At 34.3% G+C, this 16115-nt stretch overlaps 3 protein-coding genes across 9 annotated transcripts; 2 read left to right on the top strand and 1 right to left on the bottom strand.

Annotated features, from left to right (window-relative positions):
• Positions 1–49: 49 nt before the first annotated feature.
• Positions 50–1503, top strand: Uros1 (Uroporphyrinogen III synthase 1). Of its 3 annotated transcripts, none has more exons than XM_085490324.1 (5): positions 51–132; positions 240–338; positions 505–730; positions 817–1149; positions 1217–1282. In XM_085490324.1, the coding sequence occupies exons 3-5, from the start codon at positions 544–546 to the stop codon at positions 1228–1230; spliced, it is 534 nt and encodes a 177-aa protein (XP_085346450.1). In that variant the 5' UTR covers positions 51–132; positions 240–338; positions 505–543; the 3' UTR covers positions 1231–1282. The 3 variants fall into 3 exon arrangements, with proteins under 3 accessions (XP_085346449.1, XP_085346450.1, XP_085346451.1); XM_085490325.1 differs by having other exon boundaries at positions 817–1035; positions 1217–1277; XM_085490323.1 differs by having other exon boundaries at positions 50–132; positions 817–1503.
• Positions 1436–4195, bottom strand: Pez (protein tyrosine phosphatase non-receptor pez). Of its 5 annotated transcripts, XM_029318059.2 has the most exons (7): positions 3663–4192; positions 3018–3386; positions 2767–2935; positions 2525–2686; positions 2333–2445; positions 1996–2194; positions 1436–1923 (listed from the first exon to the last, which is right to left on the bottom strand). In XM_029318059.2, the coding sequence occupies exons 2-7, from the start codon at positions 3365–3367 to the stop codon at positions 1600–1602; spliced, it is 1317 nt and encodes a 438-aa protein (XP_029173892.1). In that variant the 5' UTR covers positions 3368–3386; positions 3663–4192; the 3' UTR covers positions 1436–1599. The 5 variants fall into 5 exon arrangements, with proteins under 5 accessions (XP_029173892.1, XP_029173889.1, XP_029173891.1 ...); XM_029318056.2 differs by having other exon boundaries at positions 1436–2194; positions 3663–4195; XM_029318058.2 differs by lacking the exon at positions 3663–4192 and adding an exon at positions 3609–3652 and having other exon boundaries at positions 1436–2194.
• On the top strand, positions 4111–7410 carry LOC114942643 (TBC1 domain family member 13). The gene is made up of 10 exons (XM_029318061.2): positions 4111–4355; positions 4426–4499; positions 4757–4885; positions 4964–5120; positions 5203–5359; positions 5651–5849; positions 5933–6134; positions 6220–6342; positions 6428–6485; positions 6600–7410. The coding sequence occupies exons 1-10, from the start codon at positions 4336–4338 to the stop codon at positions 6666–6668; spliced, it is 1188 nt and encodes a 395-aa protein (XP_029173894.1). The 5' UTR covers positions 4111–4335; the 3' UTR covers positions 6669–7410.
• The last annotated feature ends 8705 nt before the right edge of the window (positions 7411–16115 follow it).

Consider the following 16115-nt stretch of genomic DNA (forward strand, 5'->3'; position numbering starts at 1 on the left):
AAGTTGGTACTCTACAATCGCAATCGTCGATTATCGATTATTATCGAGTCGAATCGAATGAGGTCGATGTCGACATGACATGACCAATCAGGACGATGACAAACAAAGATATTTATGTGTTTGTAATTATTGGTAAGTGATAGTATTTGATTAATTAGTAAGTTAGTTATGTAATATAAATATGAACGCATACATATATAAATTGATTTTTTCTTATTTGATATTTGACATTTTCTCAGTTTGACATTTGACATTTGACGTTACGAGAGAGAGAGAACAGATGCTCGCATTATTTAGATTAATTAATTTTTCAAAATTAATTCAGGCAGCTTTTAAAGGTAAGATAAGATGCAAGAAAGTGATCTTATATTTGTAGATAAATTTAAAATATATTTGGTCGCATTTGCGATTTACAAAAGTTTCAAATCTACAAATGTTTACATATTTATATACTGATATCAATTATATTATTATATACATATATATATTATTCTTTTATTTCAGAATTTTAACTGAAAGGATCAGGCACATTCTATCCATAAAATGCTCCGGAATAATAAAATAGTAGTGTTATGTAAAGGATTGTCTGAAATAAGTGACAAACAGGAATTGTATATAAAGTCGTTGGAATTTGCTGGTTACACTTGCGAATGTTTACAAACTTTGCAATTCGAATTTGTGAATATTTCAGAATTGCGAGCATACCTGTCAACAGCTGATAAATATAGTGGTATTACATATTATTAGTTGTATATATATTATCTTTGGTTATATCATTACCAATTTTATATATTTCTATATTTATTTATATTTCAGGTCTAATATTAACTAGTCCTCGTGTAATTGAAGCTATTTCACTGGCGGCAAAAGAAGATCCAAATATTCTACATCATTGGCAACAGACACCGGCATATTGTGTAGGACCTGCAACTGATTCTCTCGCGAGAAATCGACTTAACTTACAGTATTGCATTGGTAGCGAGTCTGGTAATTCAAAGAAGCTGGCTGAAAGAATTATTCTTGATATAAAAAAAGGTACAAAACCATTGTTGTATCCATGTAGCGAGATTGCACGAGAAACTGTGGCGTGCATGCTTAACGATAATGAAATTACAATACAAAAGATTGTGGTCTACAGAACATTAGCAAGTGAGTTGTTAGAGCAAGATTTATCAAAAGTACTTGAAAAATCTCCCAGCATATTTGTTTTTTTCAGTCCATCCACAGTAGAATACATTACAACAGAACTTAAAAGAAATTCTTATAATATAAAAAATATAAAAGCAGTAGCGATAGGTCCTGTGACAAAACAAGCATTAATTAATTCTGGTTTCGATGTTTATACTACTGCGAATAAACCAGAACCAGAAGCTTTGATGCATGCTATCACGACTGCTGAATGTATGGAAAATTTAACTGAAAATCTCTGATGATATATATATAATATAATATTTATTTATTTGTTAATAATCTTAATATATCGAATATATCTTTTTTTCTATACATCATTGTCCATTTATATAAACAATAGAACAGATGCAGATAGACGGATAGAACTTTTTAAAATCGTCAAAAATTATTTTACATCTAATTAAAAATTCAATATCTGTTACGATTTACAACATTACCAAGAAGGCACGAAATATCCGAACCAACTATCGCGGATTGATTCGCGTAATAAGGCTGAGGAGCATTTCCTCCGTTATTGTATTTCATTTGAACCGCCGTTTCGTAATCGGGCGCTGGTCTGTACGATGGTAATAATGCACGTAAAGTATTTATATCCGTTGACGAAACAGATACGACAGGATACGGCGATGTCGAGAGATCGTTGTAACTCGTCCACCGCATGTAACTGTCCGTAGTCCTGTTATCCAGATTCACGGACGCTGTTTGTTCACTCGAATCGTTCGTATCATTTTCCTGAAGAGATATATCGTTTTTAATCATATGATTAAAGTGATACATTGTATAGACAAATGGCCAATTACGCACGAAGTAGCTATTGGATCTTTCCAAAGGACGATGCTCCTGGCAATACATGTAAAATGTGTGCTGAGCTATGCATAATCTCCATATATATTTCGCGTTACGCGGTTCAGTAAATACAAATTGCTTCGCTTCCTCACCCTCCAATTGGCATTCTATTCTAAACGTTTTCTTATGATTTATGACATTACTAATGTCGCTCCATCTGCAAAATATAAAATGCATTTAACGTTGTAACATTTTCAACATGTATCCACAAAGCCACACACACAACACACACACACACACACACATATATATATATATATATATATATATATATATATAGAGGAAGTAAATTAACCTATAAAATTGTGTTGTTTCTGCAGTAGGTTGTGCATTAGGTTGCGTACTAGGATATGCCACCATAATCCCATCGATAGAAATTCCAAGAATAACTTTAGTGTTACTGTTATCCTGAAATATATACACTTTTTGTAGTTATTTGAAACAACAAAAACTAGAATAATTGAGGGAAAATATGAAGTATTTTTACTTTGGCAATAAATGTTTCATTGCCATATCCTTCCACCTGCATCACAATTGAGATATACAGCTCCTCTGCGGTAGCTTGTGTAAGATCGGTTAGACTCTTGTACTGACATATCACTGTATGTAAGAGAGAGTCTTGTCCACCTGAGTCAATCTTACTCATCTCCTGAACATAAAAATACAGTATGTCAAGTATATGAAATTGTGCTGGGAATAAACTCTTCAGCCATGAAAATTGAATGTTACATTTGGAAAGAAAGTGCAGTGCTGGAGACACTCGACTGTATGTCTTTCGGGACTATAATTTCCAAACTCAGCTTGCATAGAATAGCTTGCTAATAAACAAGCTTGTCTAGGAGTACAATGTATTCTGTCTTCTAATACATCACTCTTCAATTGAAGATAATAATGATATCTAAAAAAGAAAGAAAAGGAAGAGAATTATTTAAAATTATACTTATTTATAGATTTATCTCGTTTAGAGAGCCGATAAATACCTTGTCATATCATCTTGAATATATTGCACATCAGAGACATAATACATGACTCTTAAGTAAAGCGTAAAGTTCTTGGCATCCTTTTCAAGCTGCCTTTTTAAAGGTTTATCCATGTCCACCCAGCGCAATGCTGGGCTGCCATGACAGTAAACATAACGTAAGCCAAAAAACTCTGGTTGTCCTAATCCTAAACGCTGTGTCACGTTGTTCAGGCATTCTTGACCAACACTGTCAATACTGAGGGTACATTCGATAGAAGTAGCGTCTAACAATTCAACACAAATCACATACTGATTCTTGGACACAACATTGTATTGTCTGCTCTTTTTTAGATGAAACTTAAATGGCATGTTTACAGTTGCAAAATAACTGAAAGATAAATAAATACATATTGTAACGAGCGATTTAAGATCAAGAAGCTTAAAATAAGTGTAATAAAATGCCAAATGGAGGTTAAGACAAATTTTGATATTTATATATTAAATGTTACTATATATTATATAACGAAAAACAGCTATATAGGCTTCAATTATAGTGTAATATCATAAGACTAAATTAATAATGTAATAATTGTTAAAAAGTAACAGTAACAAGAAATTTCTAGCGAAGTCTAATGTTGTACATATATATATATACACAACTCACCCAGTGTCTTAAAATATCACATACACTCATCACTTTCCTGTGTAAGTATTAGGTATACCTAATATATTCGAGCGTCATATATATATATAAGATAAACATAGTATTTGACAGCTTTGTTTGACACTTTGTTATTTGTCAATACCAGTTCGCGGACATGGAATTTTCCTTTCGAGCTACAAAATTGAAATATTTTTTTCACGTAGGTCCACAACTTTGTAATGCGATATCACTATTTATTATTTCATTTTTCATTATTAATGAAAAAAGAGCATTATCTGCTTTTCTCATCTATGTCAATATGTATGCGTACGTTCTCTCATTCATTCCGTATAAACACTGAACATCGTGAGAAAGCTTGTCGAGTGAACGAGTATCAGTGCCGAGATATCGAGAAATTGAGAGAAAGGTATATATCGATACTCTCCCTCTCTCTCTCTCTCTCTCTCTCTCTTTGTCGGAGTAATGTCAGCTAATGTCAGTGACCATCGTGTGACACAGCTGGCGATGACAATTATTGCGCGTGTCGATCTGACAATTCGCTATCAATAATGAGAAAGACGGATATCTCCCATACCCGCCTACCGAATGCCGATAAGAGACAGTGAATCCGCGAACGGAGACTCTCCCCAGCCTCGTGTCACATGTTCCTGCATGTTCTTCGCGCGCAAGGAAAATGAGTATTTTGCGAAAGAGGTAAGGCATCGCGAAACAGATTTAAAAAAGTCCGTATTTTCTCAGCAAAAAGGAAATATATATTTTGCAGATTGAGCGAATTCGACGATGTTCTTAACGCAGACGAAATAGACACCGTCAATCTTAGTAAAATATGCTTCCATGGTATGTATGATTAGGGATAGGTACTTTATGCTTTGAGCATAATAGTATAATGTGTCAAAAATTGTTTTTAACCATTAATTTTAATAGTTATGCATAGTACACACTTAATATTAATATTAATATTAAAATAATTTTTGACACATTATGCTATTATGCTCAAAGCATAAATCCCTACGTATGATTTCAATCTGTTTGTTGTCACATATTTGATATGCGAGTTTTCTCTAATAATCTGATTTTTTGAAATCCAATTGTAGGTATACCTGACGAACCTGGTGGTCTGAGGCCTCTGTGTTGGAAGCTACTGCTGAATTATTTGCCATCGAAGAGGTCCAGTTGGCTGGAGACTCTCAAGCGCAAGAGAGAGTTGTATGACACTTTTATTGGTGAGGAAGAGAAATATGATACTTGCATAAAAATAATTTGTAATGGAACTTTTATACATTTCATATTTATCATTGCAGAAGATCTCATTGTTATGCCGGGAGAATCTAATGCGGATGACAAAGAAAGAGTCGATGTGACGTTACACGATCATCCTCTCAACTTAAATCCGGATAGTAAATGGCAAATGTACTTTAAGGATAATGAAGTTCTCCTCCAGATCGATAAAGATGTTAGGTGAATATTGAGTCATATGACTATGAGTGTATAAAAAGCAGTTCTGTTAAAAAAATTAATGTTAAATTATATTTTTTTACAGACGACTATGTCCAGACATATCATTTTTTCAACAAGGCACTGATTATCCATGTCAGAAAATAGTCAGTGCTAATGGCCAGCAACGTTTACATAATAGAGTTCAACACACTGTACTGAAAAGCGCAAACGTTGAGAGAAAAGGATTAGGAGTGACCAAGGTAACAAACTATGAACAATTAAAGTTTCCATCGCCGACTTTTTATTAAATTTATTAATAGACTCTACTTTTGCTTACCTTTACATTAATGAATGGAAAACAGCAGGTATTATAAATGGAGTATAATATATTCTACTAAAATATATTCTCAGAAAAAAATAGCAGTCTCAGAAAAAAAGCTTTTTTATTATATTTTTGTACACGTTGTATACAGAGTATATCAATGAGGTAGTTCCATAACATTCTGCAAATATGGCTGTGTTATCATACTACATTATACTTTATCTATTAGATAGCGGTCTCGGTTAGAAAGGCTGCGGAAGATTACGCGCCATTGGCTGAAGGCGGTGAAGCGCATTGGGAAGTTTTAGAGAGAATACTCTTTTTATACGCCAAGTTGAATCCTGGTCAAGGTTACGTGCAGGGTATGAATGAAATAGTCGGACCTATATATCACGCATTTGCTTGTGATCCAGATCCAACATGGAGAAGTATGTATATCAACAACAAAAACATTGCCTAAATGGTCTGAAACAACATTTGCTGATGATAACGAGTACTTTTCGTTTTACAGAACACGCCGAAGCAGACACTTTCTTCTGTTTTACCAATCTAATGGCTGAAATACGTGATTTTTTTATAAAGACATTGGATGAAGCTGAATTTGGAATTAATTCAATGATGAGTAAATTGACAAATCAAGTTAGAGCTAATGATCCTGACGTTTGGCTGCGTCTGCATCAACAGGAATTGTGTCCGCAATATTACAGCTTTAGGTATTATATATTGATGATTTTATCTTATTTACTCACTTTTATTTTATTAATCTTATTGTGTTATTATTTTTCTGTTTGGAACTAGATGGTTGACGCTTCTTCTTTCGCAAGAATTTCCTCTTCCGGATGTTATAAGGATATGGGATTCCTTGTTTGCTGATGAGAATAGATTCAGTTTCCTTATACATATCTGCTGTGCCATGATTCTGTGAGTACAAAAATTTGTATCGTGTCTATAACAATAATTTTTGTCTTTAATATGCATATTTATTTAAAAAAAATTTTTGTTTCAGATTATTAAGGGACCAGTTGCTGGTTGGCGATTTTGCTACGAATGTTAAACTCCTACAGGTAAGAAAGGTGTATATATATATATATATATATGCATTTTTAAATATATTATATAGGATAATTCTATATTGTATAGGATAATCTGTAAAAAAATAATATATTCTATATATTTAGAATTTTCCATCGATGGACATCCAAATCGTGCTCTCTAAAGCGGCTGCTTTGGCGGGCAAGACTTTATAGTTTTTGTAATAATTATTTTTCTTGATTAAGTCGTAAATGAGCTGCAGTGATTTTTCGGCATGTCGAATATTGTGATCTTTGCCTCTCCTCTTTCTGTGCTGTCCGCGATATATCGTAAAGTACACATAAATTTATACATTATCATAAATTAATCTAGAGGAGAGGTGCAATCAAAATATCAATTGAGATATAACATAATCATGTATATATAAAGCTTACCGGTAGCTTGATAAAAGATATAATTTGGCATTTATGTTATATGAAATAGTTAACACAACTGTATATATGGCACACGCTCAACGAATATTGAGATTTACAAAAAAGCAGCATTTTTAGTGCCACATGTCAAACTTTTGATACATTTAAAATGATGGTTTTGTACATACATCACGTTATACATTAGCGAGTAAAAAGATGGCTGAAGACTTCGAAAGATAAATTTATACAATCAATAATGTATAATCATTTCGTAAACGGTAGGTAATAATAAGTAATTATAAGTAGTGGATTAAGTCAAAGAGGGAATCTGATTTATGAGATTTTCTCGATTGTCCGACTTGACATGAATTTTGCAATAATCGTATCACAAGTATAGTAGATTAGTATCATTTGTACGCGCCATAATATTAAATTACACAGTACATTTAAGCGCGAAGATATATATATATATATATATTAAATTTTATAATCTTATTTTTATAATAAAAAATGCATCGTCTTCGAATCCCGTTTATAAAATAAATGGAAATGTTATTAGTTTTCCTCTGAACATGTGTCGGGACATGTTTCTTCCACCATATTCCGTCCTATACGTATCTCTCCGCAATTAAATTACTGTGCAAATAATCGGCGACACTCGGACATCCTAGAAGGATATAGGAAATCAAATATGCGATATTCTTCATTTTACTCGCAGCGCGCGCTTGATCATTATTGGATTAATAAAGCTGCCGCGCGCGTTCCCGAGCAGAATAAACCGAATTTCTGGATTTTATTTCATCTCGTCTCACTTTGCACAGAGTAGAATGATTGACCCGAACGACGGCGGGAATATTAATCAGGAAACGTTTCAGTTATTCATGCGTCGAAGCCGCTCGGGCACATTTCTATCGCGGTAATGCAATAGAGACGTACGCTGAAATTGTTATCAAAAAATGACACGGGAAAAAAATTAGCTACTATAGCTAAATTTTAGCTGTCCTTATATTACACACTAAAAAATTGTCAAATCTTTCACCAAAATATTATTTTGTTAATTGAACGTATAAAAATATTTAAATTAAATATAGCATATTAAAACTAACAAAACGTATATTTCACTTAAATATTAATATATAATCAATTAACAAAATAGTAATTTAGTTGAAAGGTTTAGTCAAGTTAATAAATTTTTTTTAGTGCACATGAAATTTAGTTATCATGCCTAAATTTCAGCTATGATAGTTAATATTTTTTAGCTATACACGGAGATAATTTTCTCTTAGAATTTACTCTGAAAATCATAGTAATCGTGAAGCAATATGATATTGGAAGAATTTTTTAAGAGTTTCTCTGATTAATATCTATTACAATAAAAAATATTAATATGTACACATAGTAAAATTAATCGAACATATTTTATATTTTATTGTAGTAGATATTAATATTTTCATTTGTGATAAATATTAATCAGAGAAACTCTTATCCACAATTACCATGATTTTCAGGGTAAATTCTAAGAAAATTCTCTCTGTGTAGTATTCCCCTTTTAACTATAGCTAAAAAATATTAGTTACCATAGCCAAAATTTAGACACGATAATTAAATTTCAAATTGCAATATAGAGACAGCTAAAATTTAGTCACGGTGGTTAATTTTTTTTCGGTGGCTGGAAAAAAAATTAGTCACCATAGATAAATTTTAGCTATCTCTATATTACAACTTGAAATTTAATTATTTATCATACTTAAATTTTAACTATAATAACTTATATTTTTTTAGCTATAGCTTAACGGAGAATTCTATAGCTAAAAATATTAGCTGTCATAGCTAAAATTTAGACATGATAACTAAATTTCATATGTAATATAGCATAACTAAGAGTTGTGGCAACTAATTTTTTTTTCGTGTACTGAAAAAAATTAGAGATATACATATAATTAAGAGAGAACTCCATATCCTATTTATATAGCGAAATTAAAAATATATTGAAATCAAAAATAGCGGTAAATAATATTTCTGCATATAAATAGCGTAGAAAATTAAACAAGAGCCAGCTGATCTCCTTCGTCATTGATGTATTTTGTTCGGGGCAAATTCGCAGGACCCATACACAGAGAATCATTAATAAAAATATTTAAAATATAATTAATAAAATATGTTCGAATTATTTTACTATGTACATAGTAAAATTTACTATGTACATTATAATAATTCTGATTAATATATTAATCAGAAAGAAACTCTTATAAAATTCTTCGAATACCATATTGTTCCACGATTACCACATGATTTTCAGGGTAAATTCTAAAAGAAAATTCTCTCCATGTAATTGTCACAGGCCTCTGCGTGGCGAATCACTGTCGTATCCCGAGATTTCGAGGACACACCCGGGCTTAAAAAGTGCAAGGTCCCAAGAAAAAAATACACGCCCGCTCGGGTGGGTGGACTTTTATAGCGGTTGATTGCCTGATTTATAATCTCAATTCGTGTCCGAGGCGCGGCGAATATTTTTTTTTCACTCGAGTCTAACTTACTGGGTACTTTTTTAGCGAAAATCCGAAATCAAATGTATATCTTTGTGCGCTAATATCTCTGTTTAGTTTTTTTCTTCGGGGTAAGCACGAGTGTGTGCGACGACAAGTCAAGCGCCAGGCCGTAATAATGACCTGTCGGCAATCAGGATTTAATGAAGAATAAGAGGGTCGTATCTCCGGGAGCCCCCGCGGGTTCTAAAAACTGTACAGAAATTAGACGCATACAGTAGACTATCTATCTGCCTACCGTAACACGCCCCTGTCGTTAGGGTCGAAGCTCGAAATTTATCTCGGCCATCTCTCCCTCTTTGCCGCCGCTTTTCGTCTAATCAGAGATCGCGAATTTTATGATCGTTGATGCGATCGTTAAAAGATCACTGCCGAGACGACTTCCCATAGCCAGGGATTCATCAGACTCTACATATCGCCCGAGGACTCCAATTTTTTTTGTTAAAAAAATTGCGGTATCTTTTGTCCGTGAAGAGAGAGACATTGTAAGAGAGAAATCAAGTCTTGACGATTTTCGCTGATTACGTCCTATTCTGTCTGCGAGGAAAAAAAGTAATTAGGAAAATATTTTCCATATTTTCCATATTAATATATATAATCCACAATATTTCCCAGACAGCAATATATTCAAAATCGAAACATAAGACATCTTTAAGACATCTTAAAAACGTCTTATGACCTGATTTTGGACATGTTTCGATTTTGCTGTCTGGGTTATTATTTGTAATAAATTTTATTTTTAATATAAAAAATGAAGGATTAATTGTTTGCGAAATTCTGCGCGAAGGGGAAAAATACTAAAAATACTTGCTACGCGTGAGATTTGATTTCTGTCGAATTCGACATGGGTTTACCAGATATTTCCCACGTCAGCCCGGAGGAGGTGACATACGAAGCCACGAAGTTGACGAATGTGCCAAGATCGGTCGGGGATGACTTGGCGGATTGTACGCCAAGCATTCCCAGCGGTGGTCCCTGCACACGGGCTCGGATTGATGGATCTTGACCTCTCAAAGGAGTGCTTCGGCACGCCTTTCGAGACATGATAGATTCGTGCGCGACCTAATACGGACTTGGGAATCTCGCGAAAGGATACCGATCGACCCTATTGTGTATCTCTCTCTTTCGTTTTTCGAAACATTACAAACTATCGACTTTTCTACGATTTTTCTGATAAGCTTCAAGTTTAATCTCTTCTATCAATGCATACCTTTTCACCTTTATGAATATATATTAGCTATCACATAGCTAAATTTTAGCTGATATTACAACCTGCAATTTAATTATCATGCCTAAATTTTAACTATGATAACTAATATTTTTAGCTATAGTTTAATGGAGAAATTCGGAATTTAAAATTATGTACGTATAATAAAAATTCAGGAATTAAAATTATTTATTAGTTAAAATTTAGGCATGTTAATTCAATTTCTTTATATTGTATAAGGACAGATAAAATTTTGTTATAAGCTAATCTTTTTTGTGATGGGTACCTGGATATTAACTGCATTTAACACATCAATTGTTCATTGTGACATCATTTGACATATGTCAGCTGTTTTTGACAGATTGATTTGCGACAATTTTTCTGCGTTATATTTTAAAAGGTTTCCAAATGAAAAGGCTCTTTCGCGCGGAGAAAAGTTCTGAAATTTTCCAAATATCTTCGAGTACCCGGTATCATTCATTGACAGAAGGGTTAAATAATTTTTGCACGTTGCAAAAAAATTTCTATTTTATGACGATGGTTCGTGTCTCTATCAAACTCTTTTTAAATCCAATTGCGAGGCGATATAAAGATGCTATATCAAGGGGGTGAAGAGGAGGGGTGCGATACACACATGCACAGAAATGTTTACAGTTAATTCACCGTGCTGTGCCACGTGACGTGCTATCTCCTATTCGTTGGTGGTCCAAGGTATCAAGGATCTCAATCGTTTATCTGTGTCGGTGGATACAGTCGGCGTTCGCGTCGTCTCTAACTGTCATTTCGTGCATTGTACGCGGATCTTATACCTCTCTCGCGCGGGAGAAGACGCGTCACGACGTTACAAGTCGATTTTATATCGCCGCATACGTCGTCCCATTACATAATAACACGCTGCTATCCGCCGAGAGCCAAGAGATCCGTAGATTATCGGTATTCGATCGATAGACGCCGACAACCTTCGGGGAGGACCCTTTGGTCTCGCCGCCATTCATCCCTCCTCTCATGTGTACGTATATACGAATCTCATTTCCGTTCGCGAATGTCCGGTGATGCGACACAGATATTGATAGAGGGAAATATACGCGTCTCTAATCAAAAGTCTTTCGCGAATTTTAATGACGTATATGGGGATGCGGCAGAATTTATACCATGGCTCTCTCTCTCTCAGAGAAAATTCAATGAGAGACTATCCTTTTCTCAAACGGAACGCATATCGAGAAATAACGAAATCCTTATCCCCTGCTCCCGTTACGAGCCACCCTAGAGTTTAGCGATCTCTAATGAACTGCTAGCCCGTTAGTTAGTTCAGTCTCTCTCTCTCTCTCTCTGTCTCTGTCTCTCTTCTATCACTATATGTACGTTGCGTGTGGTCGTACAGTAGCAGATATATAGTGTATGTATACCCACCACGTATACGTCAATTCAATCCTGCGCGGATGCAGAGAGAGAGAAAGAGAGAGAGAGAAGGGCTTTGAAATGCGGAACGCGCGGTACGTACACGTAGATACAAATAAATCCTGTTAGCTGGTACGCCGGCACACGAGTGTTGCAAAGCCGAATTTTCGTTGCTCGGCTCACATCTGCGAATATTTGCCCGTGGGTGGGTAGCGCATTACACCGACCCGTTGCAACCCGCGCTTGTAACTATCCGACTACTCCGACCCACACGCCATAGCTAAATCCGACAGTACACACACGCGATTGTACGATTCCAGTTGATACGTGTGCCATTTCTCATCCGAGAAAGAGAAATAAGGGGGAAGAGAAGAAAGAAATTTACATCTTTTACGGGATTACACTATGGGGGATGAGGGTTGGCCACGAATTAAGTTCGACGCCTACAACTGTAATAACAGTTGTAACTCTCCCGAACGAATCAATATGTACTTAAAAATTTGGGTCGAATTCAACGATCAAGAAATTTATTTCTTTTTAGGGTTTTAATAATATTCATGAGGAATAATATTTCAAAAAACATATTTTGCACTCTTGCAAATTTAGAATAATTATATTTGAATTTTTTGTATTGAATAATACCTGCCAAGCTTCAAATAATAGTTATCAATTCTATTACTAAAATAATTAAATCTTTTATAAATGGTTATTCGAATTCTGAGATGAAAGAAATCACGGAAAAGAATTAGCTACCATTAGCTAAATTTTAGCTGTCCTTATATTACACATGAAATTTAGTTATCATGCCTAAATAATTATGATAGCTATTTACCTATAGAATTCTTTTATATATTTTAGCTATAGTTAAACTATAGCTAAAAAATATTATATAATTATCATAATTAAAATTTAGACATGATAATTTCAGGTGCGCAATATAGGGACAGCTAAAATTTAGCTATGCGGTAATTAATTTTTGTATAATCTTTGTTAGACATTCACACATATATTATACACAGACAAATAAAATTTCTCGTAAAAAAGCTAGAAAGCTAGCTTGGAAAAATTCTTCCTCTTTCTTTAATTGTCCCTATAACGATCGCGTATTTTTATAACATAACGTCAATGAATCTGTCAAACGATCGTCGAGGACAAGTCTTGCGATCAGCTGATTGTCAAAGCGCGCGCGGGTTTCTTTAACGCGAACAATCAATCATCCATTCTGCCGTTTCACTTGACTTTATTTTTCTGCGTCACTCGCGTTTCTTAATTAGGCATTTGCGAGATTTCAATCTTATACTGCGCGACATCTTGCCCGCGGTGTAATTTACGCGTAATTAACACGTATTTTGATCGCTGACGATAAGAAAAGACGAAGATTGGCGTCGCAGGGGGTTCTTTGTATATATTGTCACGTTTCGTATAGATTATACGATTAATCGCGCATAGGTAATCGCGGACTCATGACGAATCGTCGATTGGCTTGAAAAGCCCTATGTTATCCTGCAGATTATTTTTGATATCCAGAAATGTCTGACGAATATTTGACATTACGATAAATTCGCGCACTTACATCTAATTTCAACCAACGAAATGAAAATAGTGACACATTCGAGGGAGAAATTCTAGGATTCTGAAATTTCGCGAGGAGGTGAAGCCTCACCTTTCTCTCGGAATGCTAAAAACAAGGAGGAAAGGCAGGGCGAAGGGGTTGTCGAGGGAGGCAAGAACCCTCTTTTAATTTTCTTTTAGCCGCCGCGTGAGCAGCTAATTTGCGGCTACGAGCTCGGTTTGACAGGAAGGAAGGAAGGAGAGAAGGGCAAGAAAAGAAACGATTGAGAAGCGGTGGATCACTCGGAGAGATGTATAAAGGAAGAAAATAAATTCCTCTCTCTTTCCTTGCGATTTGCATGCAATGAATTTCCAATTTGATCGGACCCCCTTTGATGATGCCTCGCGCCGATCGCGAGGCTTGATTAACGCACGATTGCGCGTGCGTGTATCTTTCTGTTTTTTCTGTCGCATCGACGGTCTATCAGTCGCCATTATTGCGGTCTCGTGAGAGAGATTACCTATTGTACACGTAAATAACTATTTTATTTTTAGTCGTCAGAAACATTGGATTTCTAAAAAGAAAAATCGAGAGAGAAACCTTAAATAAGAATTTATAAAAAAATTATTTTTACGAAAAGAAATATATACAATACAAGTGAACATATATAGGTATTCTTCGAATTTCTTCGAAAACTCATTAAAGAATTTATTCTATACAATATTTATAATAATTTTACACTGAAAAAATTGGTAATTTGATCAAACCTTTCAACTAAATTACTATTTTGTTAATCGAACATAAATTAGTATTTAAGTCAAATATATACGTTTTATTAGATTTAATATGTTACATGTTAATTCAAATACTTTGATATGTTCAATTAATAAAATAATAAGATGAAAGGTTTAGTTAATTTAACAAATTCTTTTTCAGTGTATAATTTCAATGGGTGTGTGCGTGTGTGTATAATTATATTAAATTAAATTAAACATTCTCTTCTCTTTTATTTATAAAATTGAGAAAAAATATTGAAAAATTTATTTAAAACAAAATTTTTTTAAATTTTTATGAAAAGGAATACATACTACATTAAAAACAGGTGTTTCTTTAATTCCTTCGAAAACTCAGAATGTATTCTATACAATTAGCATGAAATTAATTATTATATTAGATATGATTTCTTTTTTTTTATTTATAAAATAGAAAGAGGGAGAGAGGCGTCGATCTTTATCACCCCGTTGTTTCGTGAATACACATACGCGAGCAAAGTTCGCATTCGCAAAGGCACACTATTTTTTTGGTGCACAAAGCGTGTGTGGGGAGAGCAGGGGGAAAACATGCGTAGGTGCGTGAAGGTCGGTAACAGGATTACGAGGGGTGGCTTGCGCGGAGAAACTTGCATAGGGGCCAAGCAACCCCGAACCGAGGGGTGCCGACAAGTGGACCGAATAATATTGCACGATGAGAGGGAACCGCGTGTAAAAGGAGAATCCGTTGCGGGATTCTGAGCCTGAGGTCACTCGGTATCCGCCTAACTCGATCGTCGATAGTTCATTTAACATCGCGCGAGGATTAGAGAGAAGTTTCGGAAGTAGAGTTTCGCAGAGTTTAGGTAAATTGCGGAAATGACGATGAGATATATATGCATGTATATGTATATATATGCACATATAGTATAGCAAAGTTTATTGTAGAAGCGATGAAGATAAAAATCGACAAATATAATAAATATTTATTTCAACACTGTCGTATAAATAATTTATTTGAAACTAATATAATATTGATTTGAGGTGAAGAAATATTTATTTGATATAAGAAAATCCTTTTAAAGACAGATAAATATTTATTTGTTTCAAATAAATGATTTATTTGACAGTATTGGAATAAATATTAATTAATTCAATAATTTTTTTAGTGTACACATGAAATTTAGTTATCACGTTTAATTTTAGCTATGATAAATATTATTAGCTATAGAATTCTCCGTTAAATTATAGCTTAAATGATAACTAAATTTGAAATTGTAATATAAGAATATTATTTTTCGTGTAAACAGAAGAAAAAGTCTCGAATTTTGAATTCTTTTATTGTCTAGTCCATTGGGATCAATGATTGTAATGTCATCGTTCGTATAATCATCGTCAATGACTGAAATTATCTTTTTTAGAAATTACTAGGGGCCGCGCACTTTTCTCCCATTAATCCACCCGAGGTCGATATACTCCGTCCAATTGGTCAGTCATTTGGAGGGTGTCGAGGGTGCATATTTAGCGGATATAAAGGACGATGTGAGGTAGATCTGTGTCGTTAACCATTTACCTTATATATGTATACACGATCATATAGAAATTCGGACAGAAACGCGTCGTAAGAAAATCTTTAGCTAGATGTTTACGCGAGGACACTCCCTGAGCGAATTGTACATCTTCGACAAGGATTTTACACACAGATATACACACAATCTCTGCCGAAAAATATTCCGCTCGCGTATACAGTACAGCTTCGCTCAGAGAGATGTTTGGGATTTGGGATTTGGAATTCTC

The sequence above is a fragment of the Nylanderia fulva genome, unplaced genomic scaffold (assembly GCF_048542155.1).
Source record: "Nylanderia fulva isolate GAGA-0341 unplaced genomic scaffold, ASM4854215v1 Scaffold12, whole genome shotgun sequence".
Taxonomy (NCBI): Eukaryota; Metazoa; Arthropoda; class Insecta; order Hymenoptera; family Formicidae; genus Nylanderia; species Nylanderia fulva.